At 37.5% G+C, this 25820-nt stretch overlaps 1 protein-coding gene across 1 annotated transcript; it reads left to right on the top strand.

The window, feature by feature from the left end:
• Nucleotides 1-12124: 12124 nt before the first annotated feature.
• LOC129262001 (iduronate 2-sulfatase-like) lies at nt 12125-25815 on the top strand. Its single transcript, XM_054900027.2, has 7 exons — nt 12125-12724; nt 15323-15465; nt 17736-17913; nt 19131-19219; nt 20769-21206; nt 21706-21832; nt 22203-25815. The coding sequence occupies exons 1-7, from the start codon at nt 12652-12654 to the stop codon at nt 22916-22918; spliced, it is 1764 nt and encodes a 587-aa protein (XP_054756002.2). The 5' UTR covers nt 12125-12651; the 3' UTR covers nt 22919-25815.
• Nucleotides 25816-25820: the final 5 nt, after the last annotated feature.

Below are 25820 nucleotides of genomic sequence, written 5' to 3'. Positions count from 1 at the left end.
TGGCTCAGTTAGTAGAGCGTCCGTCTCACAACCGGGAGGTCGGGGGTTCAAACCCCGGCCGCGTCAGACCAAAAGACGTTAAAAGATGGGAGTTGCATGCTGCTACCCTGTTTGGCGTTCAACGATTAAGAGATAGAGCCTCGTGGATCTGGCGCTGCACAGCGGCTGCCGGGCCCACGATCAATTGGGCAGAGCAAATTTTCGGAGTATTTCATTTCATGTCTATTTCGAACAATAAATTATGGATTTTCTTTTTTTTTCCAAAGGTGATTAGATTTATTAATGACTTGATTGATGATAAAGGAAATTTACTTACTCATGATGAATGTGAACAAAAAATTTGTTTAAAGTACATTATTTGTCTTATTTTTCTATAAGACAAACAATAATGTGTCGATATCGAGTAAGTGTCGAAACTTGTGAAAAAAATATAGAAAATCCTTTGATACCTTCACATATTAAAATATTAGTACATGACCGAAAAGGATGTCAATATATCTATAAAGCTTTGCTTGGAAAAAAAAATGTGTTCCTTTAATATGTTCAAAATGGGATCGATATTTAGATGACCCTCCTGATAATATAAAAATTGAAAAATACCATATCATGATATTTCGTTTTACTTCAGATATTGGTTTAAGATATTTTCAGTATAAGATGTTAAATAGAATATTATTTCTGAACAAACAATTATATAAGATGAAGATTGTTAAAATTGAAAAATGTTCAATTTGTAATCGGGAGTTGGAAAATATTGTACACTTTTTTATGAATGTAAATTTAGTAAAGAAATTTGGAAGAAAACAATTGGATTAATGAATGTTCTCAGTTTGAAAAATGTAATCTTTGGTTTTGATGAGAAAAGAAATGATGCATTGAATTGTTTGGTATGTATCATCAAACAGCATTTATTTTTTTCAAAAGTTAAATAGTAAAAAAAAACAGTGGTTACATATGCAAAGAAAAAAATGATTCAATATTAGAAGATGAGAGATATATTAGTTCTATATCGGAATTTAATACTAAATGGATGTCACTTCAGAATGAAACTCTTGGAGCAAGTTAGCTTTTGTGAAAGCAGAAAAATCAAAGAATAAGATCAACAAAAGTTTGAGTAAAATAGGACTAGCAATAGAAGAGTTATGAGCATTTGAATGTCGAGATCACTAATGCTATGGATATCCTCCCATTGGCAATGCGACCAAGATCTATGATATCACAGATGAACAACTCTCCCCGGTTTTGGACACTGAAAATATACCCCAAAACATCTATTTTTGCTCATTCTAATCATATGACAAACGATTCATCAATGATATAATGTTGTGAAACCTCTGTACTTGTCCTCTCATAAAGAGAACACATCACATTGTGATAGACTCTATAAAAGTGAGAATATAAGTGAAATAAGTACTAAAGTAATGAGGGAGTTGTACGTGTGTGACATCACAGATCTTGGTCGCATTGCTAATACCCCCATCTCACTAGGAAGGCGATCGTGGCGACCATGGCGATCTGTGTAAATCCCGCAAATCGTAGCAGAATCTTCCTCGAATTCTATTTTTAGCCTGCGAGACGATTGCACTGCAACTTCTATGCGACCGACCTGCGCTGAAGGCGATGGTAATACGCTGAAAGTACGACGATGCCACTTTCTTGCGACGATTCGAGGCAGATGTAATGCGCTGTTTCTGCGATCAAAGCGATCGTACAACGAGGCTCATACGCTAATTAGGACCTCGGTACGGTGGTGCTACGAATTAAGCGATTATGTTACGTTCATGATGGGCTCTTGAAACGATTTCAAGCAATCGGCATACTAATCGCGGCACACGACACATTTTTCAGTCGATTGCCAACCTCCGACCAACATGGATGTCCAGAATTTGGTTGGACTTATACATCTTGGCATTCTAAAAGAACATCAGTTAAAAGTTGAATGCGAGGACAGGAGAAGGAGGAGGCCAAAAAGATACAGGGTCCGATCCTGCTGGCTGTCACCTAAGTCATAATATACAATATTGTTAAAGTTTCATTAAAAAGATGTCGATGAGCCTAATAGTTAATATGAGGGATGCATCCAGAATTTCATAAAAGAGCATAAAAATCTTTGATATTCTGTTTATTTTTTTCCACAAAAGTTTGTCACTCAAAAATATTTGGTAAATTCCTTTCAAATTTGCTGACAAGAAGTAGTCTACTGATGTGAGAGCACTCATAAAAAGGGAGGGGGGAGGGGGGCACAATGCCAGAATCTCCCTAATGATTGCCTTTCCCAATCAATACATTAGTGATCGAATCATTAACAAAATTTGATGTTGTCTACTGTCGCTGTGGTTAGAATTCAATTTATTTTCAAAACATAATCAATTTATTTATTTCTGCGGAGGTAACCCATTTCGTCATCAAGACATGTGAGCGTCTTTTTTCTCTTTCCAGCTGGCTCAGCAGTAAGATTTTCATCCTCCTCCTGTACCCCCTCCTCTTCCTCCTCTACCACCACCATAACCCCTTGACCTTTCTCTTCGACCGCCGGCCTAAGAGGGGTAGCTTGGGCAGCTTTCCCTTTTCTGGTCCTTTTTCTGGGAGGTATGTTTGAAAACGCCGTGGTATCGCCTCGTAATCTGTTGCAAATATGATAATCCGCCACCATCGGCGCGGCGTTTTATAGCAGCGCGGACGGTTGTTGCGCAATCGCTGCCCAGTCATCAGCGGCGCAGCAAAAGCGCAACGCGAACGCCTGTAGCGGGCTGAGAACGTGTGCCACATGCCACCCAAAGAAGGAAGCGTCGTGGTGGAAGCTGTGTGAAGCGTGTCGAGCGCAAGGCAGTCGCCTTGTAAACGGAAGCAGCGTAGCAGAATTGTCTTGGGAACGGGCCTGAAAACCACGGGCGATCGGTGCCGCTTTTAATGCGCTTATACTACGCTTTATGCGTTGGGGCTCCGTTACAGCTACGAATATGTCGTTTGTAATACGCTCATGACTCGATTGTGATGCGCCAGGAAGATGGTGGCGATCCTTGCCGCTTCAGAAAAGATCAAGGTACGACGGAGAAGATTGAAAAGATCAAGGCACGATCAAGCTACGTTATATCACGCTTTGTCGATTTTTGATGATCGCAGTGGAATCGCCATCTAGTGAGATGGGGGTATAACATGCAAACATGTCGTTAAAACACCCGTATGCCCCCCCCCCATGTTACACCCACAACTGTAACAAGACTTTACCCACAAGTTTACTTATTTCACCCACAAAAAGTAAAAATGAACTTTACCCACAAATGTAATATTTTTTATCACCCACAAATGTAACAATGACTTTACCCCCAAATGTAATACATTTTTTGATGAATTTGTTCGAAACTAAAACCATGCAGTACTGTATTCATATAGCACAAAGGCGCAAAGACTTAATTTTCTCCGGACCTGGTTATTTAAAACATTCAACAAATCTCCAAAAAAAAAAAGACTACACAATCATATTAATGTTGAATAACATGAAAATAAAGTGTAGTCTTTCCTCCAGACCCGAGTTTTTCAAAATAAAAAAAAATCATAAAAAACAAAGACCCTTCACTCTTGGTAATGTTGAATAAGATAAAAATATAGCATAGTCTTTCAGCCAGACCCAGTTATTTCAAACTTATGAATAATAATACATCCAAAAACAAATACAGTATAAAGACCCCATAATCTTATTAATGTTGAATATGGAAATATAGCGTAGTCTTTCCTCCAAACCTTGTTATTTCAAAATTATAAATAACAATTTAAAAACAATATGAAGACCTCATAATATCTTATTAATGCTATGTAAAACATGGAAATATAACGTAGTCTGTCAGACCCAGTGATGTTTTTTTCTCCAAATAACGCTAATAGTAATAATTAAAACAAAATCAAAATCTAAGACCAAACAATCCTTCAAACTAAGAACCTGTAATAAGACAAAGGTTTAGGGCGTTGTTTTTATTCCAGACCTAGTCATTTAAAAATTACGAAAAAAAATCTTCTAAAGCAAGACCTATCATATTCTTATTCTTGTGGAATAACACGAGTTTTAAAGCGTATTCTTTCCTCCAGACCCGATTATTTAAAAAATGAATAAAGAAACTTTAAATCTAAGACCAATCTTCAAATACACCCAGTAAAAAAAATATGGGTTTAAAGCGTTGTCTTTACCCCACACCCAGTTTTATTTTAATACAAACTAAGACCCCGGCCTACAAAACATTGTAATAATGCATGCATGGTTAGAGCAAACATCCTTTCTCCAGACTTGGTTATTTAAAAAAAAAACAGTTTTTAAAAATATTCTAAAACAAATACCCAATAATCTAATTCCTGTGGAATAACATGAAGATCGATTCCTTATTTCAAGAATAAAAAGCAATAACCCCCCCCCAAAAAAAAAAAAAACACGAATCTAATTAAGAACCAACAATCCTCCAAAACTAAGACCATGAAAACAAGCACGTGTTCAGAGCGTTGTCTTTATTCCAGACCATGATCATTTAAACAATAATTTAAACAATCTTAAAAACTTAAGACCCTGTCATATTCTTATTCCTGTGGAATAATACGAGTATTATGCTTAGTCTTTCGTCTAGACCCAGTTATTTAAGAAATGAACAAAAATTGAAAGAAAAAAAACTTCAAAGCTAAGACAAATCTTCAAAATTGAACCCAGTTAAAATGCTTGGGCTTAGAGCGTTGTCTTTACCCCACACATAGTTCTTTTAAAAATACAAATTAAGCGAAACATTAATCTTAAAACTTAGACCCCAGCATCTTTTAAACTATACAACCCTGTCTTAACGCATACTTATAGTTTTACCAGACAAGTTTATTTTAAAAAACAAAACAGAACAACAAAACAAACATTTAAAATTAAAACCCTCTTCCAGCCTAAGATCCTGTAATAAAGAATGCATTTTTCTTCCAGGCAAAGAAATTTCTGATTAAAAAAAAATCTTCAAAACTAAGAGCCCGGGGAGCATTTCATGAAAGGAGACGTTTTATCCGACAAGTCCCATTTTATCCGACACTTACCATGGTAGCACTGCTTCTTAGCCAATCAACATCAAGGAAAGTTGTCAGATCTGATAACTTGTCGGACATAAATGCATGAAATGCTCCCCCGATCATCTTTTTCATGTTGAACAGGGTTGAGTCTTAGTTATTTAAGATTTCATTTATCTTAATCTTGAAAATGACAAGGTCTGTAATAAAGAAAACTATCTAAACCTTTATTATATTACAGGTTCTTAGTTTGAACAGGGACGGGAGAGGGAGAAGGATTGTTGGGTCTTAAATTAAGTTCTGTTTTTTTTTAATGATTTTTTTATTTTGAAATAATTGGGGCTGGAGGAAAGACTACGCCGTATCTTCATGTTATTCAACTTTAATAAGATAGTGGGGTCTTTGTTATTTTTTTTTTTACTTTAAAAAAAATAATTTGTAATTTTGAAATAAGTGGTTCTGGGGGGAAGACTACACTATATTTCCATGTTATTCAACATCAATACGTTTGTGGGGTCTTTTGTTTTTACTATCTTTCTTGTTATGATTTGTTAATTTGAAATAACTGGGTCTTGAGGAAAGACTACCCTCTATTTTCAAGTTAAATAAATGTATATAAATATGTATATATGTATATATATATATATATATATGTTTTATTTTGTTTTGTTATTTTTGTAAATTTTGTTTTGTTTTGCTTTGTTTTTCCTCTATCTAAATTTACTTGTAACTTGGCTACTGCATTTTGAAGTTCCCCTTAGTCTATGTACACAAGGTTCACCATCTATGAATCGATAGAATATTCCAAATAACCATTTAAAACATATAACATTGTATAATAACATATGAGATTAATTCCACCGAGCACAATCCCATAATGTCTGCATTAATTGATTGTTTCTTTATAGGTTATGATAAATCATACAGTAACATGTATTTTATATTACACTTTTTTTTTTCTTTTTCAAACCTCGGAAGAAGAGGTCAGTTGACAGGCATCACACTGTCTTGGTTGGGTACTGGGGGGCCTGACAACCGATAATGTCGCACCAACGCATAATGTCGCAGCCACGCATAATGTCACAGATTGCGACATTATGCCAAGAGCGTCCGACGCATAATGTCGCAGTCAACGCATAATGTCGTAGTTTTTCTAACGCATAACGTCACATGTCGCAACGCATAATGTCGCAGCAAAGTGTCAACGCATAATGTCACATGTCGCAACGCATAATGTCGCAGCGGTATTTTCTTCAGGACTCGAGCTACAGATAAGATATAAAATATGCTTTCACTAAGTATTTTGAGACACGAGAAAGAGAATTAAGTGATTTGGAAATCAGGATTACTCATTGTATGGATATTTATCGGTTTATTGCCATTTCGTCTACTGCCTTTTCCCCACTATCGCATGGTCTGATATCATTTCGTCTACCATTAGTTAGTCAACAACTATCAACATAGTCCAATAACCATTTCGTCTAATTACCATCTCGTCTAATAGCCAGTTGGTCTACTAGCCGTTTTGTTTATTATCATTTAGTCTAATTGTATTTTTTTTCAATTGGTCCAATATCTACTTTGTCTACTCTCATTTCGCCCACGTTCCATTTGGTCTAACTTCAGTTGGTTCCCTATCACTTTGCCTAAACCCATTTCGGCTAACAATCATTTGGTATCGTTGCCATGGGTCCAATCACTTGGATTTTCTTCAGGACTCGAGTTACATAACTACACAATTGACGGCAGCGCGAGCCGAGAAAAATAGATTTCGGATCTAAGAACAGGACGCTCTTTTTTTGTTTTGTAAATCGTAAAATGGATGGGTAACTAGGTATCTTCCTACATTAATGTTAATAATGCGAGCAGAAGTTTTTTGATATTCTAATCTGAAACTGGATAATTCAAGCACGTTATAAATATATAGAACAAGCTGCGTATCTCAATAAACTTGGGTTCTGAGTGCGCGTTTTTTTAGATTTAGACCTAGAATTTAGGCATTTTGAATACATGTTTTAATCATTTCATTTTATTTCCGTTTCGCAATGTTGTATATAATGAACATATCATAAAAATAAAGAATATAAGAAAACATGACATCTTATAAAACATAATAAGGCCTATACATTTGATAAACACAATTAATAACATTAAGCTGCCTTAAATGATTTTTTTCTTGTATTTTAGAGTAAAACGGAGGGGCTGCCGAAAATAAGCAATAAGCTTGTATGTGAGGCCAGCCCCAAAACTTAGTTTCATTACTTAATTTTACACAAATGCATAAATATAACTTCGTAATAGTAAAAACAATAATAGTAATAATTATCGATGTACACTTTGCAAAGCAAATCAGAACTGAAAAAGCATAAAAATATAAAGCGAGAGCGAAGCGCGAGCTAAAAATACTTCATATTCCAGTCCGAAAAGGGGTAAATTTAAGCACTTTTTCAAGCACTATGCATGAAAATTCTGAAGTGGATGTGGATGCGAGCGCGAAGCGCGAGCGAAAATTTTAGCCTATATAGTACATGGTGATTTTTTTTTTACCTGGTTGCTATGAGAGCATGAATGCTTGTAAGCAAGCAACCAGAGAACCGACGGCTTAAGGTCCTCTCCTAGGGACCTGGTAGGCATAATGACTATTATGCAGTAGCGTACCGTGACTCGGAGGAGACAAAGCATTGGGGGGGGGGGGGGCAAAGCATTGTTCACAGACAATGCACTGCCCCCCCAATGCTTTGTCTCCTGCGGTTCACGGTACGCTACTGCTATTATGCCTTACCAAGGGACACTAACGCATCAATTAGGAATCAAATGCATGTCACCGGATCAGAAACCCCCGTTTTACCGACTGAGCTATCGCGCCTCTTTTGAGGCATGAAAGATTTTTTTTTTTCCCAAGTCTTCACCTCACCCTATTTTATTCACTCTTCTGTCTCCTCTTATTTTTCCTAATTTTCCCTCCTCTCTTTCCCCGTTTTTTCTCTTTTCTTTCGTTCCCCTTCCTTTTTTATGCGGGGGGGGGGGGGGCGAGGGAGCCAGACCTTTCCCTGGATCCGCCTATGCCCTGTCGGCGGATGGTAAAGGGTTTTTTTTTTGGCGCTCGCGAGCTGATCTGAACCACAAATCAGGAGTAGTACTGCAACAAGTCGGCAATGATGCATAGAGTCACAGTAGAGGTCTAGTGCCAGTAGACCACTATGGTTATAAGATGAAATGAATATGCCTATTGGACGAAATGATGATTGGACGAGATGGTGATTGGACCTATTGGTGATTGGACCCATTGCAACGATACCAAATGATTGTTAGCCGAAATGGGTTTAGACAAAGTGATAGCGAACCAACTGAAGTCAGACAAAATGGAACATGGACGAAATGAGAGTAGACCAAGTGGTTATTACACCAATTGGCTATTAGACCAAAAGGTAATAGACGTGGTGATATTGGACAAAGTGGATATTGGACCAATTGAAAAAAATACAATTAGACTAAATGATGATAAACAAAACGGCTAGTAGACCAACTGGCTATTAGACGAGATGGTAATTAGACGAAATGGTTATTGGACTATGTTGATAGTTGTTGACTAACTAATGGTAGACGAAATGATATCAGACCATGCGATAGTGGGGAAAAGGCAGTAGACGAAATGGCAATAAACCGATAAATATCCATACAATGAGTAATCCTGATTTCCAAATCACTTAATTCTCTTTCTCGTGTCTCAAAATACTTAGTGAAAGCATATTTTATATCTTATCTGTATAGCTCGAGTCCTGAAGAAATTACCGCTGCGACATTATGCGTTGCGACATGTGGCATTATGCGTTGACACTTTGCTGCGACATATGTGACGTTATGCGTTAGAAAAACTACGACATTATGCGTTGACTGCGACATTATGCGTCGGACGCTCTTGGCATAATGTCGCAATCTGTGACATTATGCGTTGGTGCGACATTATCGGTTGTAACATGGCCTAGGCAACTTCTCTGTTTTCGTTTATATTATTTGCAGATGACACTAACACCTTTTACTCACATAATAACATAACTAAAATTGTCTTTACGGTTCAAATGCAATATCTGTAAAACTAATTTCATGTATTTTAAAATTCATAACATCTCATACAAACAACCGCGTAGCCAGGATTTCATTTTGGAGGGGGCGGTAAATGCACGCGAAGCGTGCCAACACTTACAGAGCTTACTTACAGAGCGCGCGAAGCGCGCTCCCTAGGGGGTGGGTGCAGGGAGGGGGAGTTTCCCCCTCCCGCGCGAAGCGCGAAGCTTTTGGTGTTTCATAAATTAAAATGAAAAAGGAGCCGTCTCTCTGACTCTAGTACCTATATCAGCTCCAATTCAGTTGACTATATTGTGATTTTGAACCTTGTTTTCAAAAGTGATTGTGAATTCACAAAAAGGAATACAATGGAGGAAATTAAAATCACAATAACCCCGCGCGAAGTGCGGAAGCTAAAGCGTTTTATCAATTTTTTTGCCATGAAAAGGGTCCCGAGAAAAGGGTATTCTCAAAGATATATTGAATACTTCCCTTGGAAAGATCAGATTTGAATACAAACAATTTAGCGACAGTGCATATATCTTTAACTCGCAAAACAGAGGAGAAGAAGTGTATATGCCGGGAGGAAGATATTCCTCCCCGCGCAGAGCAATAAAACTCTGAAATTTCAAAGGGCGGACGTTTCATCAAATGCAGATATCTTTAATACCCCATCGGCTCTAATTCAATTGATTTCCTAAGATTATTGAACTTCATTACAAGGAAAATAGTGCGCAAAAAGTTGAAACTTCAGTGATTTATTGAAATTATATAAAAAAGGATGCCTAATTTCTTTGACTTATCCTGAAGCGCTTCATTTTGAATTATAAAGAAACCTAAGTGTCCGGAGCCGCAGAAGCGGGGGGGGGGGGGGGGGGGCTGGGGGGCTTCAGCCCCCCCCCCCACTTTTTTCCAAAACCGTGTACAAAAACGTAAAAATGACCATAAGATTGTGATTTTTTGCATGGTCAGCCCCCCACTTTGAAAACCGTTCCGCGGCCCCTGAGTGTCATTCAAAATTTCAAACTGAGGGCGCAAAACAGGACAGGAGATGAATGTGCAGGGAAATAACATGAAGATTAATAGAATTTGAAAAAAAATATTGTACTTTTTTATTCAATACGACACGAATTTTATACATTCCTCTTTTTAAATTAGGAACCTGTTTGCCGCAAATTATGGTTGTTTAGTAAAGAGCTGAAAAGCGGGAGAAGTTGACTTTATGGAGGTGACGGCAGAAATTGATATAAAGATTTTACCCGCCTGGAGCCGACCCGACCAGAAGTTGCGCGATCAAAAAAAAAAAAGATAACTTCATATACTTCGGCCTAACCTTACTCTAATTCCATGCCATAATGTATATATTTGAACTTTAACTGGCAATAAACACATATAGCTGAGGTGGAAAGCAGGGTTAGAGAAAGGGTGGAGGAAACAATGGAGAACTTCAATATTGTCATTTAACCGCGCGCAGCGCGGAAGCAAAATTCATGTATAAATTTAGAGCAAGAGTGAAGGAGTTTCTCTTTTGAGAAAAAAAAAAAGAATAAAAAGAAAAAAAAAACGACAAAGCTACCTTTCTTCCCTTTCCTCCCTTCCCTTTTCCTTTTTTCCTCTCTTTTTTTTCCCTTCTTTTTTTTTCTTTTTGGGGACGTTTTTTTTTTTTTTTTTTTTGGGGGGGGGGCGACCGCCCCCACCGCCCCCCCCCTGGCTACGCGCCTGCATACAAATGACTTTCATCGCAACATATTTATCGAAAATGTACCTCTTAAAAGAAAGCATTAAAAAATAGGGCGTTGTTATCGACCTATATCTACATTGGAACGTACATATAAACGTCATATAATTCTATTTCTAGGAATGTTGGAATACTCTATGGCCCGTATTCTGAAGTCAGGTTTAACTTAAACTCAGGTTTAAAGTTATGGTTTAAGTATGAATAGCCAATCGTTACATAAATCACTAACAGCAGAGATCATAGTTCAGCTCATTTGGCTCTCAGACCATTCATAATTATCTAGGAAGTATAAAAAGATAATTGTCTTCACCATCGATGAATCAGGAAAGAGCACAGCAAACATAAAAAACATACAACTTAATAAAAATTTTGACACTTTTGGCTTTCCATAATTTTAACACAGAATTTTAAACAAACCCATATGAGATATATATCTCTATGGTTAAACCTGACTTAAGAATACGGGCCACCAAGTCACAAAAAATATATTCCTTGCAAAGACTAATGATATTACTGTATATAACCTATTATCTTTTATGGGCTGCCATTATAACAAAATAAAAATAAATGTTATCTACTTATTGCAAAAGAAAGCCCTTTGCATTTGCAGGGGCGTAACAGGGGTCGGTGGCCGGCCGGGGGGGGGGGGGGTGGCAAGAGCCACAACTTTCCCGGTCATATCGTGAAAAGCAGCGGCGTAATGAGCCCCAAATTTCGAGGGGGCTAGATATGGTGTATCGCGTGATTAAAAAAAATGCGGGCCAGCAAAAATTTGGACATTTTTATTATAAAAATCAAATTTTGTGATAGATTTTGACATACTATTCAGAAAACGATATCATAATTCACCTTCTATCTTTCCTTTTCTTTCCTCTTTTTTTTTTGCTTGCTTGGTCGTGAACAGGATTTTTACAGAACAGGTCGGTTCTAAAAAAAGGGTAAACAGTTTTGTTACAATAACTTTGTAAGGTTTCATACACCAAAAAACAATTTTTTTGTAATTTTACTCAAATGCATGCATGTAAGGCAGCGCAGTATACAGGTTTTCTCGACACTCTGCTGCATAAATTTGGGGATTCTTTTATATAGAATTTTTATAACAGTGTATGCAAGAGTAGCGTGATAATAAAACAAAAATGAGGGGGCACATCATGGCGCGTACGTGTGGCAAACATTTCTTAAAAGTCCTGAGAGAGCGAGATTTCTTTTCTCACCTTTTCATTACAAACTTATTGATAGATTTTGACATGATATGAAGCGCGCTGCTGCTGTTTTGCGAAGCAGCTAGCCTGAAAGGGCGAGCGAAGCGAGCCATTTCAGAATCTGCAGCCACAGTAGACCTAGTCTGTTATGCAGACTCCTTGAATCGGCAGTGGTACAGTGCAGATGTGGGTCTGCATTTGTAGACTATATTCCATGGGCCAATAAGCTCATTGTTATTTTCTGTTGTTGATGTCACCCGACAATACCACGGCTGCATGCAAAACTATATAGACTGACTCACTCAAACAATATGGAGCTCATGCTCAAACATACCAGGAAGACTGATTAATTTTCATAAGTGCACTCGTCTGTTGATCCACACACGGTTTTGAATAGACCGATGCTCACAATAATAGTCAAAACTCCCGGGTCTAACTAAATACTCAGAGCTATTTCTGTAATAGCTCTATGGTCTTCCTGATCAATGTTATGTATCAATGTCGCGGCCGCATTGGTAGTTGAAAATTACGCTCGCTGTTCGTTTCTCTATATATAGGCAACACACCTATACCTATATGATTGTTTTCATTTTTGCGGTATAATACTTAGTGAAACTGCTGGTAATGCATGAGGAAGGAATCATGAAGTATATCGTGGCTATATTGTGTGTTCTGTTGAACATCTCTTCCAATTCAGGTAGGATGCTATATATACTAACCTCGTACTAGTGTGAGTGGATGCTGCTATACTCGCAGGTGTTTGATATACACCATGGACCTACCATGGGTCCATGTATACACCTACCTATTACAGGACATGCCGGATCATGTGACATGATTCTCACGTGATATATGTCTATCATGATCATGTGATATCGATGTAGGTTCTGTATTGACTAATTACATAATATACAGTTACTTTTATAATATATATATAAATAATATTATTTCCATTTTTACGCATGTACTCGGGCTATAGCATTCATAGCCATATCGAAGGCAAAAAGTAGGTATACTGTGATATATACAAGGGGCGATACGCGATATAAAGAAGAAAATGTTATTGTTAAACTAAATTTTATTTCGTCATGTTATGTTATGTTATACCGAGGTTTTTTACCTGACTGCTAAGAAAGCACGAATACATGCGGAAGAATTTATAGGTGGTCTGTCGTAGATAGGTAAATAGATAAACAAACATGATTATTTAAAGAAATGAGTAGATATTAGATTGAAAGATAAATAGGAGACAGATCGATAGACATATACATATTTAAACAGATATAAGAAAGATAGCTAAATAGATAGATGGATGGAGAGATAAATGATAGGTGGATAGATTAATAAAAGATAGACAGATATATTATATAGAGATAGATAGATGGATTGGTGGATATAGACAAAAGATATAGGTGGATAGATTGATCAAACATACATAATTATTTAAACAAATATATAGACAGACCGAGACATATAGATAGATGGATGGATAGATAGAGGTAGATGGATGGATGGATAGACGGATAGATTAAACAAATATATCAGGCTTTGAGAAAGTATAGTGGAATTATTTATCCGAGGCTGGTCTGGCAATTACTATTTTTCCCCGAGGGAAATATAGTAGTTTTGCCAGTCCAACCGAGGATTAATAATTCCCACTATGCTTTCGAATGAAACGCCTGATATATTTGTTTTATATCCTACTTTTAATAATTTATAACCAAAATATATGCGCTGAGCATGCAAAGTCCTGTTACTTGCGTTGAATTACTTACTTTCCTCCGAGCCACCGCGCTCAGCGGAACGCAGATTAGTGTCTGCGCTGACGCATCGCGCTGGACTTGCGCGCCCGGGAGAGAGAGCGCGCAAGCCGGTGCGCTGAGATATCCAGTTTTGTGAAATAATGACGTCAGAATATTGGTATGTCCAAAAATATATCGAGGTCTGACGTCACGCAACATCATAGTTGAAATATATTCGGTCACATGATGCTACTTGAACCAATCACTATACAGGATTCAATCTATGTAGGATATAAAGAAAGATAGACATCAGGTTGGGGGCATCAATTGGGAAGTGACCTGGGCGAGGAGGGTGTGTTGGAGCATGGACTTGAAAGTCCATGGTTGGAGGTCGTTGTATGTTACGTCCCGTGTTACGTGTGAGTGGAACAATATGTGACTGTCACTGAGAGAGAGAGAGAGAGGGGGGGGGGGAGAGAGAGACTGATAGAGAGGGGGGGGGGGGTTTAAAGAGATAGCGTTACACGATCGACGTACATTATCAACCTCATTTTTTTTTCATTATTTTTAATTCTCTCTTCCTTTTTCTTTCTCTTTTTTTCACTTCTTGAAAAAATATATATCCAAGGGAGATCAAGGGGGCGATATATCCCCTTGCTCGATCTCTGATCGTTCACCATGTTTCTGTTCACAGTATCTGTCAGAGAAACCAAATGTGTTATTCACATGTCGATTGACGATTTTACGAACATCCCTCGAAAGTTATCATAATTATCACCATAAGGGCGATCTATTCCAATCTTTGTGTAATCTTTACGTGTAAGTTTTGTATTGAATGCTTATCAATTTTTATTTTAATTTATCTACTCTGTATAATTTCTTTCAATGTTCTTATACAATATATGAATATGTATTTCAGCCACTGGCTGCCAATCATGTATTGCCAATAAACCACTTCTATTTTATTTTATATATATCGACCCCTAACAGTCGGAGCCCCTATAGAGTATGACGATTATGTATTTTCATGTTTCTGTTCACAGAATTGTCAGATATTACCCAAATGTGTTACTGTATTCATTGTGATTGATTTTACGAGCATCCCTTGAAAGTTATGGAGGTAATTACCGCCATAAGGAGGATGGGGGGGCTATAATCCCCTGTCAGCTAGTCGGCGCCCCTGCGTATGACTTAAGTTCATTTTCATGTTTCTTTCACAGCAATATTGTCAGAGAAACCAAATGTGTAATTCATTGTGAGGTGATATGGAGGTTCAATCTGATTACCGCCATAAAGGGGGGGGGGGGGGGTGGCTATAGCCCGTCATTCGGCGCCCCTGAGTAAACGATAAATGTTGATTTTCATGTTTCTGTTCAGTGTTCACAGCATTATTATTGTCAGAGAAACCAAAGTTCATTGTGATTGATGATTTACTAATGTTAGTGAGAGCTATATGGAGTACCGCCGGGGGGGGGGGGGCTATAGCCCCTGTCAGTCGGCGCCCCTAGCTGAGTATGACGATTACATCTTCATTTTCATGTCTCTGTTCACAGCGTTGTCAGAGAAACCAAATGTGTTATTCATCGTGATTGATGACTTACGGGCCTCCCTTGAGAGCTATGGAGGTCCAATCATATCGCCGTACATCACTGAACTTGCTTCGCGATCGGCTCTCTTCAGCAACGCCAAAGTGCAAGTAAGTATATTTTTCATGATTTTATTCTATGAAGGTATGATATGGATCCCACAAAATTTACTTTACTTAATCATCATCAGGGGCTTGCATGAGAACAATTTCCAAAGTGGGGGTGCTGGTCTGTTTCTAAAATTTCTTTCACGAATGAAGCATATCATATATACCACCCCTAGCTGAACAAAATAAAATTTGGAGGGTGCTTCAGCACCCCCACTTCCCAGAGCAATACTCATCATGATGTTTCATTTTTTCTCTTTTCGTTTTGCTGATAAGTAATTAATTAATATTTATTAAACTTGTAAGTATAATTTTCATTACAGGGATAATAGTTATTTTTAGAAAGAATAATCACTGTTTTTTTTTTTTTTGCGTGCTTGTCTCACTTTTTCGTGGACGAAATGTCATTAATTTTTGGTTGAAAACCTTTTTTTTTAATTTCTCATTTGAAAAATCCTTGATCCGCCCCTGGGAATAATATATGCAGAACGAGATGGAAGGGAGCTGTTCCCTTCTGCCAAAGATAAGCGTTAATATGAGAAGGGCATTATAACCATGTAAAAGTGATATATCCCCCTCCCTTTTGTCTGATGTGTTTCTTATATGTTGGGGAGGCAAATTCGTTTGATCCAATATAATCATCCAATCAATTTTGTATTACAATGAGCAACAATTCCTGTTCAGCTAGGGGCAGCGCCGGGATATCATCATCATCATCATCATCACCATCATCATCATTACCATCATCATTACCATCATCATGATTACCACCATCATCATCATCTATCATCATCATCATCATCATTATCATTTCAAAGTCTGCGTAAAAGTTTGGTGAACCATGCAGCTCTACCAGATGGAAGAAAAAAAATCTAAATCGGTCAACAAATAAAGGAGAAGCATTTTGTGTGAATTTCGAAAAATGCACATCAATTAGCATATTTAATGAATTTCAAAAATTCTGTGCAGAAATTTTAAATCCCCCACCTAGTGCTATCATATAAAGCAAACAGAACTGAAATCGGACTTGAAATGACAAAGAAGAAGCATTTTGAAATTGTGGACGGATGACATACGCCACGCCACAAGCTCATCGGGCCGGATGAGCTAAAAATGATCCGGGGGGGGGGGGGGGGGGCAGTCAAATATATTGCTGTACACACGCGTGACCAAGAAATTTCCAAACACCCCCTAAACGAGTTTTTCTCTGTGTGCAAAATAACCCCCTAAACAAGTTTTTCGCGGGCTTTATTTACACATTTTGGCCCCTAAACAAGATTTCGCCAAAATATGACCTCGGGGGAAAAAGCTTGGGAAAAAACATACCGTAAACACGTTTGGCTAGTCTAAAAAAAAAGCTTTGGGAAAAAAAACATACCCTAAATACGTTTGACTCCGCGATTGATCGCCATTGACCAGTCTTTCAAAACCACCCATTTTCTTGAAAATCTGTGTTTTTGATACCCTTAACGAGTCCAACGCGCGGACAGCGTCCAAAACTGAAAAAACACCCCTTTAAACGCGTTTTTTTTTGGTCACGCGTGTGTACAGCAATATATTTGACTGCCCCCCCAAATGATACTTATATTTTTAGTATAAGTATTAGAATTATTACTATATCATCACCATCATCATTAATATTATTAAATTGGATCTTATCAGTGGCATAATGAGCCAAAAAAATTGAGGGGGCCAGATATAAAAAGTTGCAAGTGAGCAAGGCAAGCAAGCAAACAATTCCAAAATTTTAATAACAAAAATCAAATTTTGTGATGGATTTTGACATAATATTCAGAAAGTAAATATTTCACCCTTCTTTCCTTTTCTCTGTTTGGTCATTATTATTATTATGATTTATTTATTTTTATTATTTATTTATTTATTTAATTTTTTTAATCACTACTTACAATAGGGGCGGTTGCCTTGTGCCCCTGTAAGCAACCTAATATCGGGAAGATTCTGAACAAAAGCATAATACACAGCAAAAACACTTTTTAAAATTGCATACACCTCTGTTTACTATGGGAACCTCACAGTAGTTGTTCACCAATTTAAGCAACCATGCTTAATTTATTGAGAATTAAGTATTAAAAATCAAAAATGTTTTTAAGATTTCATACAGCACTTTTATTGTGTACATCTCTATATTCAGCTCCAGGCTTTTCCTCTTCAAGATGGCTGGCTTATGCTTGTTCATCTTTCATCAGGAATTGTATACTAACAGCAGAATAATGATGGCAATATATGGTCTTCCCCCCCTCTTCTCTCTGTAGCAATCTGTTTGTGCTCCCAGTCGTGTGTCCTTCTTGACGGGGCGACGCCCAGACACCACTCGGCTCTACGATTTCGGGTCGTACTGGAGGACGCATGCAGGGAATTACACGACACTACCGCAACACTTCAAAGATAATGGGTACTTCACCGCATCCGTCGGAAAGGTTTTTCATCCAGGTATGGGACAGGGCCCTGGGAACATTTTTTTGGACTGGGGTGAGGGGGGGGGGGGGATGCTGATGTAAATATCAAATTTTTATAAAGCGCTTTTCCCAGAATGGCTCAAAGCACATTATAGCATATTATTACCCCGGTCATTGGATTCATTTCAATCCCGCACGAAAAGTGCACAATTTCCACTCCCTGGGGAGTATTCCTTGCATTCATCGCAGCCTCACTATGGCGCTGGCAAAATCAAACATACAATATCTTTCGCATCCTACCGGGTACCCATTTAGCACCTGGGTTGAGAGTGGCAAAGTGTGGATTAACGCCTTGCCAAAGGACGCTAGACCGTGGTGGGATTCGAACACACGACCCTCTGTTTACAAGGCGAGAGTCAGAACCACTACACCAAGGCTCTTCCACGGCTCTCTAAATTTGACAAGCTAAAAAAAAGAAAAAAAAGAGAAGGTTTCACTACAAAATGAAGGTCATTTTGGTCCCGAGAAATTTGACAAGCAAAAAAACAAACAAAAAACAAAAGGTTTCTGTACAAAATGTAGGTCAAATTTGTTCAATTTTTCCATTATTTTGTCACACCTTCCAGAATTCCAGGGGTGGTACCTCTGGAGAATAATACACACAGCATCCCCAAGGACTATGGGTTGGGAAATCAAAGAGCAAGGCCACCCAACAGAAGTTTATTTGAATGAAAATCAATTGTAAGGTTGAAGATTTCATCAAAATTTGATGTAAAATAAGAAAACTTGAATATAATGTCATTGAGATATAAGGAACACAATTCAAAAATGAAATTACCTCAGACGATTTTTTGCTTTTTACAGTAAAACTAAAGGGGCTTGCCATTTGAATGTTCATAATAGAAAAGTCAACATGTTTCTTTTGAACAATTTTATCATTGCAATGCCATCAATAAAAGTAACTGTATTCCCAAAGACGATGACATACATACAATCAAATGCTTCTCCTGTTAACACAGTAAAAATGCTGTTATTTTGTTTTATTCAAAGTTGTACATGAACCTTACATAAGTTATTTAAATGGATAAACAAGTGTTCAAAATCTTAAACAAAATTTAATTTTCGAAAGCATGGTTGTTTAAAAGTTCTGTTAAACAACAGTGTTTTTACTGCATACCATAGATGGAAAATGTAAAAAGTGTCAAAGCTAAGAGTAGCCTAATTTTCTTGGTTTTTATTTTATTTAACAAGGTATTCCTAGTGGTGGTAATGATGATTATCCCTATAGCTGGTCGATTCAACCTTACCATCCATCTACACAGCACTACCAAGGAGCTAAGGTATTGTATTACATTCAGGGGCGGATCCAGGATTTTCCAAGGGGGAGGGCACATTTTCTTAAGGGAAAAAAAAGTTTTTCAACCAAAAAATTAAGGACATATCGTACACTAAAAAATTTGACAAGCAAAAAAAAAAAAGGTCTTCACTTTCAAGGGGGGGGGGGGGGTGGGGCACACTTGTGTTTTAACTGCATTTTTACATTACAAATTTTTAATTGTGCCTCTCAAAAGGGAGGGGGGGGGGTCACGGGCCGGCTGTGACCCCCCTCCCTCGATCCACCAGTGATTACTTTCCTTTTGTAGTGACACAAAATGTAGGGTTATGGCTGCATTAGGGTTCTATGTTAGGTTAAGGTTGGGTATAGTGTTAAATCTAAGGTTGAAATTAGTCATTTGAATAGTGTGTGGAATTTACAGTCGTGGATCCCCTTTCGTAACTTGGTCAATATTTTAAAGATTACCCAATAATCCCTGAATTTAGTAGCATTCCACTTACTAAGTGTCCAATTTTAGAACCATTGTCACTCTTAAAAAGGATAAGGCATTTTCACTAGTGTTTGTGAAAAGTGTCCATCCCCACCACACGCGGCGTGTGGTGGGGATGGACACTTTTGACGCCCCATACCAAAATTCTGATAAGTTGTAAGCAATAGGCCTACAGCACTACCAAGCAGTTAAGGTACTCTTCTGCACACAGTAAAACAAACTAGCACATTGTTTAAGCCTGTCACTCTTACAATTTGTTTAAACTTTTAAACAATTGTTTAATTTTTTAAACAATCGTTTAAACTTTTGAATAATTGTTTACACTTTTGAACAATTGTTTAAACTTTGAAACTTGTTAAAAACTTTTAATGATAACTGTTAGGGTGACGGGCTTTAAATTCTAAACAGTGTTCTTACAGTGTAACTTGGTCAATATTTTAAAGATAAACTAAATATCTCCTGAATTTAGTAGCATTACATCAAAGCGCATGCAATATCATCACCTGTTATTCTTTCATTTAACTTTTTAAAAAAATGGGGCATTTTCACCATGTGTTGGTGAAGAATTGTCCACCGGTCCCCCACCACCACACCAAAATTCTGCCAAGTAGTATAGCAACAGTTTGATGAAGAAGATTCTTATAATATTGGTCCTATTTACCAATACTTGGGTCATCAGACTCATATTAACCGACACTTTGATTATTTTTTACCATATTGAACGGTGTACACAATTTAAAAATCTACATGTATCTCATATATTTTAATGTTGAGGGGATCCTGAACATATACCCTGAACAGTGAACATATACTCTAAAAATAGCCAATGTTGTGGACTGTTTTATAATTGCCTCATCCACCTCTTCCCAAAGAATGAAACCCACCACATTTTCCAAATAAAATAAGTTTACAGAGTATCTTATCTCCAACAATGTCATGCTCAGGTTACGCCTACAAACTGACCCGTTTACAAGGTTCCCTTAACCATCCTTCAACATGTACAACTATCTTTTTGTCATATAAACAATATGAAAAAAAAAATCATTTTTTGTGTTTCTGCCAGGTGTGTCCCAATTTGGATGGCACGCTTCACGACAATGTCATGTGTCCGGTCAACGTGAGTGCCATGCCACTTCAGTCCCTCCCAGACATGCAGTCTCTGGAGTATTCATCATCAATCCTGAAGAACCTCTCCGCAGCTTCACATTCGACGAACGCCCACGGCAGGCCGGATAAAACCAGTCGGTCCCCTCGGGATCCGGACATGCAACCGCCGTTTTTCTTGGCGGTAGGATTTCACAAGCCGCACATTCCGTGGAAGTATCCGGAGGAATTCAAATCGCTGTACCCGATCGAGTCGATTTCCATCGCATCCAATCCTTCCCGGTCCCCGACCCAGCCAGCTGTTGCCTACGAGGATTATTCCACGTTGAGACAGAGGGATGATATCAACGCTTTGAATATGAGCTTCCCCAATGGGACAATTCCTCTTCAATTCCATGTAAAAATGTCCATTACAATATCAGCCTGAGATTGTTAACTTTTGTATTATTTCTTGTGCATTCAAAATCAATATAAATTTTTCAATTATAATGCACAGTCTGTGATACATATATCTATATATATATATATATATGCAACAAAATGCAACAAAAAACATTAAAAACAAATCAACTCTTTTATTTTATTATTGGTTCATCAAAGTTAATTGGCGAATTACATCCTTACATAAAGTGGTAGCTAGTGAGCATCCCCCTTTTTCTCTGATTCTCTCAGCTTTATATTTTTCTCAAACTGCAGTTTCCCCGACAATAAACATAGAGAATGTAATTTGATCATGACATGCCCACTGGTCAGAAGGCTCTATGAAATTGTAAAATATATATTTAGAATATAAGTGATCTCCACTTAACACAGCCACCAATTTACGGTATTGATTAAAGTGACATGTATCTGTTTACCAAGTCAATATAGTTTTGTTTTTCGTTTTTTGGGGGCAGGCTCCGATGAGACAGAGTTACTACGCTGCTGCAACCTACACAGATTTCCTGGTTGGAAAACTCCTTCAGACCCTCAATGAAACTGGCTTTTCAAACAACACCATCGTCATTCTCTTCGGGGATCATGGTTTGTAATTTTTCTTTAAAATGTCTATCCTGTCCTCTTACGGCTACCGCCCACCTTGCGATTGGCCTCCGACCCGAGTTGCTCCCAAAAGGGAGGGAGAGATGTGACCTCTTTGTATCAATTCCTCATCCTTTGAACAAGAGCAGGACGTTTACAAGATTTATCAAAATCAAAAATTTAACAAAGAACAAGAAAGGATGAGAGATTTAAATACTCTGCTAAGCATTGATTTGACAACAGTGCTGTTTTACACTCACAGCACAAACCCATGTACGAATTCTTATTCATAATAAAAAGTTTTCCTATAAGAATATCAAAGTTGTGTGAAATTATTATACAATTATAAAAATATGTTTTTTTTACATATTAGGATGGCAATTAGGTGAGCATGCAGAATGGTGCAAGTACTCCAACTATGAACTAGCAACGAGGGTTCCTTTGATCGTTCACGTTCCTGGTCTTACAGACAAACCAAAGTCCTCATTGCCAAACGTGCATCAAAGTGCTCTAAAGATGAAAGACAATGTGGGAACCAACGCTGACAGTGGCATGGTTGTTACCGAGTTTGTGGAGCTTGTTGATCTGTTTCCCACGCTGTCTGATCTCGCTGGCATAGAGGTTCCACCTACATGCCCACCGGACCCTTTCAACGTGACCTTATGTTCTGAAGGGTACAGTTTTGCCCCTCTCCTGGAGGCAAACTCGAATGCAATTCTTGTGGGAAATGCCACAAAGAAGCTAACTTCTACGCGATACAGCCGATGGAAGAATGCCACGTACAGTCAGTACCCACGTCCAGGGGTGACCCCGACTAGAGAAACAGATCTACCAAGTCTCAAGGTCATAACAGTCATGGGGTACTCCATGCGTACCAAAGATCACCACTACACCGAGTGGATAGGATTTAATCATACAACCTTCACAGGTAATTGGACCGATGTCAAGGCAAGGGAACTGTACTTTAATGACAAAGACTATGATCAAAACCACAATGTGGCGGATGATCCAAAGTTCAAGGATATCGTCCAGGAGCTCAGCGTTCAATTGAAGATGGGATGGCGCCAAAGCTTACCAGTCCCTGCATAAAGTCCAGTAGGATATCCCTCATCCTTCAAATAATGACAACATCCATGAACAATAAAGCAATTAGCAAACAAGATTGATATATACGTTGGGAGGACCCTTTTCCAGGAACAAACTGACATACTGGCAACTCATGGTTGGATTTATACATATTTGCAGTTGGGGGTGAAATTGAGTCTTTGGTTTACAATAAAAATACATCAGGGCCCCGTTGCATAAAACTTACTATTATAGTAACGGTGCCATCCATTGGTAACTTCCCTGATATCCTGGATTCTGATTGGCTGATTAGCATTGTTACCACATGCAGTTACCGCAAGGGTTCACACAAAGTTTTTTTTCTTGGTGGCCCAATCGGTCCACCAAGGTCCACCAAAACCATCAATTTCATATTCTTGGTGGCCACAAAAAAACAAAAATTACAATTTATCAAAACTTTGGAAGCACGGCCGAACCACCAAGTGTGGGCTTTTCAGTATTCTAGTGGCCCGGCTCTCATTTTTGGTTGCCCTGGGCCACCAGGCCACTGCCAATGTCGAGCCCCGAGTTACCATTGGATGGCAAAGTTACTATAATAGTGTAATGGGGCCTAGGCAGGTAGCTCAGTTTGCAAACCGATGGAGCAATTGGTCCCGATGGTGATTTTGTACCTGATTTCAATTATAAAGAATACAAGAAATATTCCAAGAGTTCTGGAAAATATTCCACGAATCGCAGATGAGTGGAATATTGGCCCTAACGAGTGGAATTTGAATTCTATCACTTGCTTTCATAAATTTATGATTTATTGTAGCATTTCAAGTGTTATAAAACATTAATCTTTAACCTTGAATTTTTGTTAGATACTGTACGAACAAAAGAGAAAGACAAAGAGGCTGATACTACAGTGGGCTTAAATCCACTTTGTCTACGTGTACATGAAGTTGATATACTTATTAGTTGGTCTAATTGACTCCTGGCATCACTAACATTGTGTTTAATACTTATTTTCGTTAACTATCATTTAGTCTAGTGGCCAGGACCTGCGACACAGAAGTGTCGTTAGCGCTATTAATGTGCTAACAGAGGCCCTGTTACAACTGGTAATGTTACAGCGATGCTTAATGCCACTACAACATGTTTTTTTACATCTTGGATCAACGTTTGAAAATGTAAATTTTATTATTAGGTGCAAGTATATTCTATCTTATTTTGTAGTGCAAATGTTTCAAGACTGTTGGCAATTTTATCACATACATCAAACATTGAAATATGCTTGTGGTACTAAATATGATAAATTCATATTTCAAGTCTTTCATAATGTAGTTAATATGTGCATACTTTATACCTACATGTACATGTGTACATGTACTTGTTATAAGTTTGTGTAATATGAATATTGACTTAATATCCTTCTTTTTAAACCAAACTTTGTCTGTGATATTATCATAATTACAAAAATCTGCAAATTAGAGTTTGGTCAGTTAAATAAAACAAATTCAATATTTTATTGGATTTGTACTTGATATCATATTTTTAAGCAATTTTTTGAATTTTCGTTGAAAAAAAAAAAAAATGTTTTGTACTTGGGCAATAACATTTTGTAATGTTATGTTTCTTTGTGTCTCTGGTATGTGCTTCTCTAAAGTGTATGAAATATGCTTTATTTGTGTTTTCAAATCTTTCAATAAGTAGTGCCATATGTAAGTACTGTGTATATAAATATATCATAGGAGTACTGATTGTAAGTGATAAGAAATTTAAATTCACTAAAGTCATGTGCTACTTTTTTTTTTTGGGGGGGGGGGCTGTTAGCTACCGGTACAAATAGTTTTTGTGAGGGTCAACATTTTATAAGGACGATTGCTCCTTTTGTTCACCCCCATTCCTATCAATTATTTTCATGCATTTTTGTAAATTATGTTTTATTAATATGTATCTCCAATTTGAAGAGTCATTATTTGTATTTTTTTATGAAGAAAGAAATAACGTAAACTTGAATCATGACTTTTGATCTAAAGTCATGTGATAATAAAATTCATCCGCAAGAAAGAAATTTATTAAAGCTAGTGAATGTCTATTCATCTTTCTGAACGTCATCTGGAAAGTCTAAGCCTCAATACTGACAAAAGCTCATGTTTCAAAGTACGGTAAGGATATCATGTTGTTTTTCATCATCTATCAAAATTGGTAATTAAACGTGTTCCCTTTTCCTCTAAAATTAATATTTCACATTGGTATACCAGATTTAGCTTTGATGAAGACCAGAGCTGCCAACCACACTTGACCAAAAATCATATAATTTCACCCCAAAAATCATATTTTTAGACAAAAAATCATATTCATACCCGTTGTGTACTTTCTTACTATACATCTCATTATTTTGTTGTGCTCACTGTAATTTTCACATTGTATATAATGTATATGACAGGCAAGGCTTGCAATTTGAACTGTAGAAAGTTGATAAATGCGTGCAAAATCGGGAGAACATTTTTCAATAATGGTTGCCCGAGGTGAATTTCTGGTGGCCCTGGGCCACCGCTAATGTCGAGCCTTGCCATGGCTATATTTTCGTAAAATCGTATTTTCTTTAGAAAAATCCTGTCGTAGTTTAAGTGAAAAATCGTACTATTTGGCAGCTCCGGAAGACCATTTCAAATTTTAACTGAATGCCCAAGTACTGGAAGTAGATGGCCCCTCATCAAAATCCTAAGGCTATGTACATGTTATTACAAAATTCAGTAGCCACAGCTTAACCATTTGCCAGCTGTAACAAAGTGGTCACTGTAAAAAGCCTATTGCAATTACAGAATTCAATGATTTATAATGTACCAGACAATCATCAATTTGCAGGACAAGTGTTTCATAATATAAACATTTATTGTTTAATATTCATAAAGCATTTTTGTATTTAAAACAAATTCAA

Source organism: Lytechinus pictus, chromosome 5 (assembly GCF_037042905.1).
Source record: "Lytechinus pictus isolate F3 Inbred chromosome 5, Lp3.0, whole genome shotgun sequence".
Taxonomy (NCBI): Eukaryota; Metazoa; Echinodermata; class Echinoidea; order Temnopleuroida; family Toxopneustidae; genus Lytechinus; species Lytechinus pictus.
Note: the sequence above shows the minus strand (reverse complement) of the source record. Positions and strands in the feature narration are given on the sequence as shown.

Bases quoted from the DNA above. Each gene is read 5' to 3' on its own strand.
- LOC129262001 (XM_054900027.2), top strand. From the start codon at position 12,652: ATGCATGAGGAAGGAATCATGAAGTATATCGTGGCTATATTGTGTGTT. The intron at 12,725-15,322 runs GTAGGATGCTAT...CTCTGTTCACAG, and splicing joins GAACATCTCTTCCAATTCAG to CGTTGTCAGAGAAACCAAAT. The intron at 21,207-21,705 runs GTAAAAATGTCC...TTTTGGGGGCAG, and splicing joins CAATTCCTCTTCAATTCCAT to GCTCCGATGAGACAGAGTTA.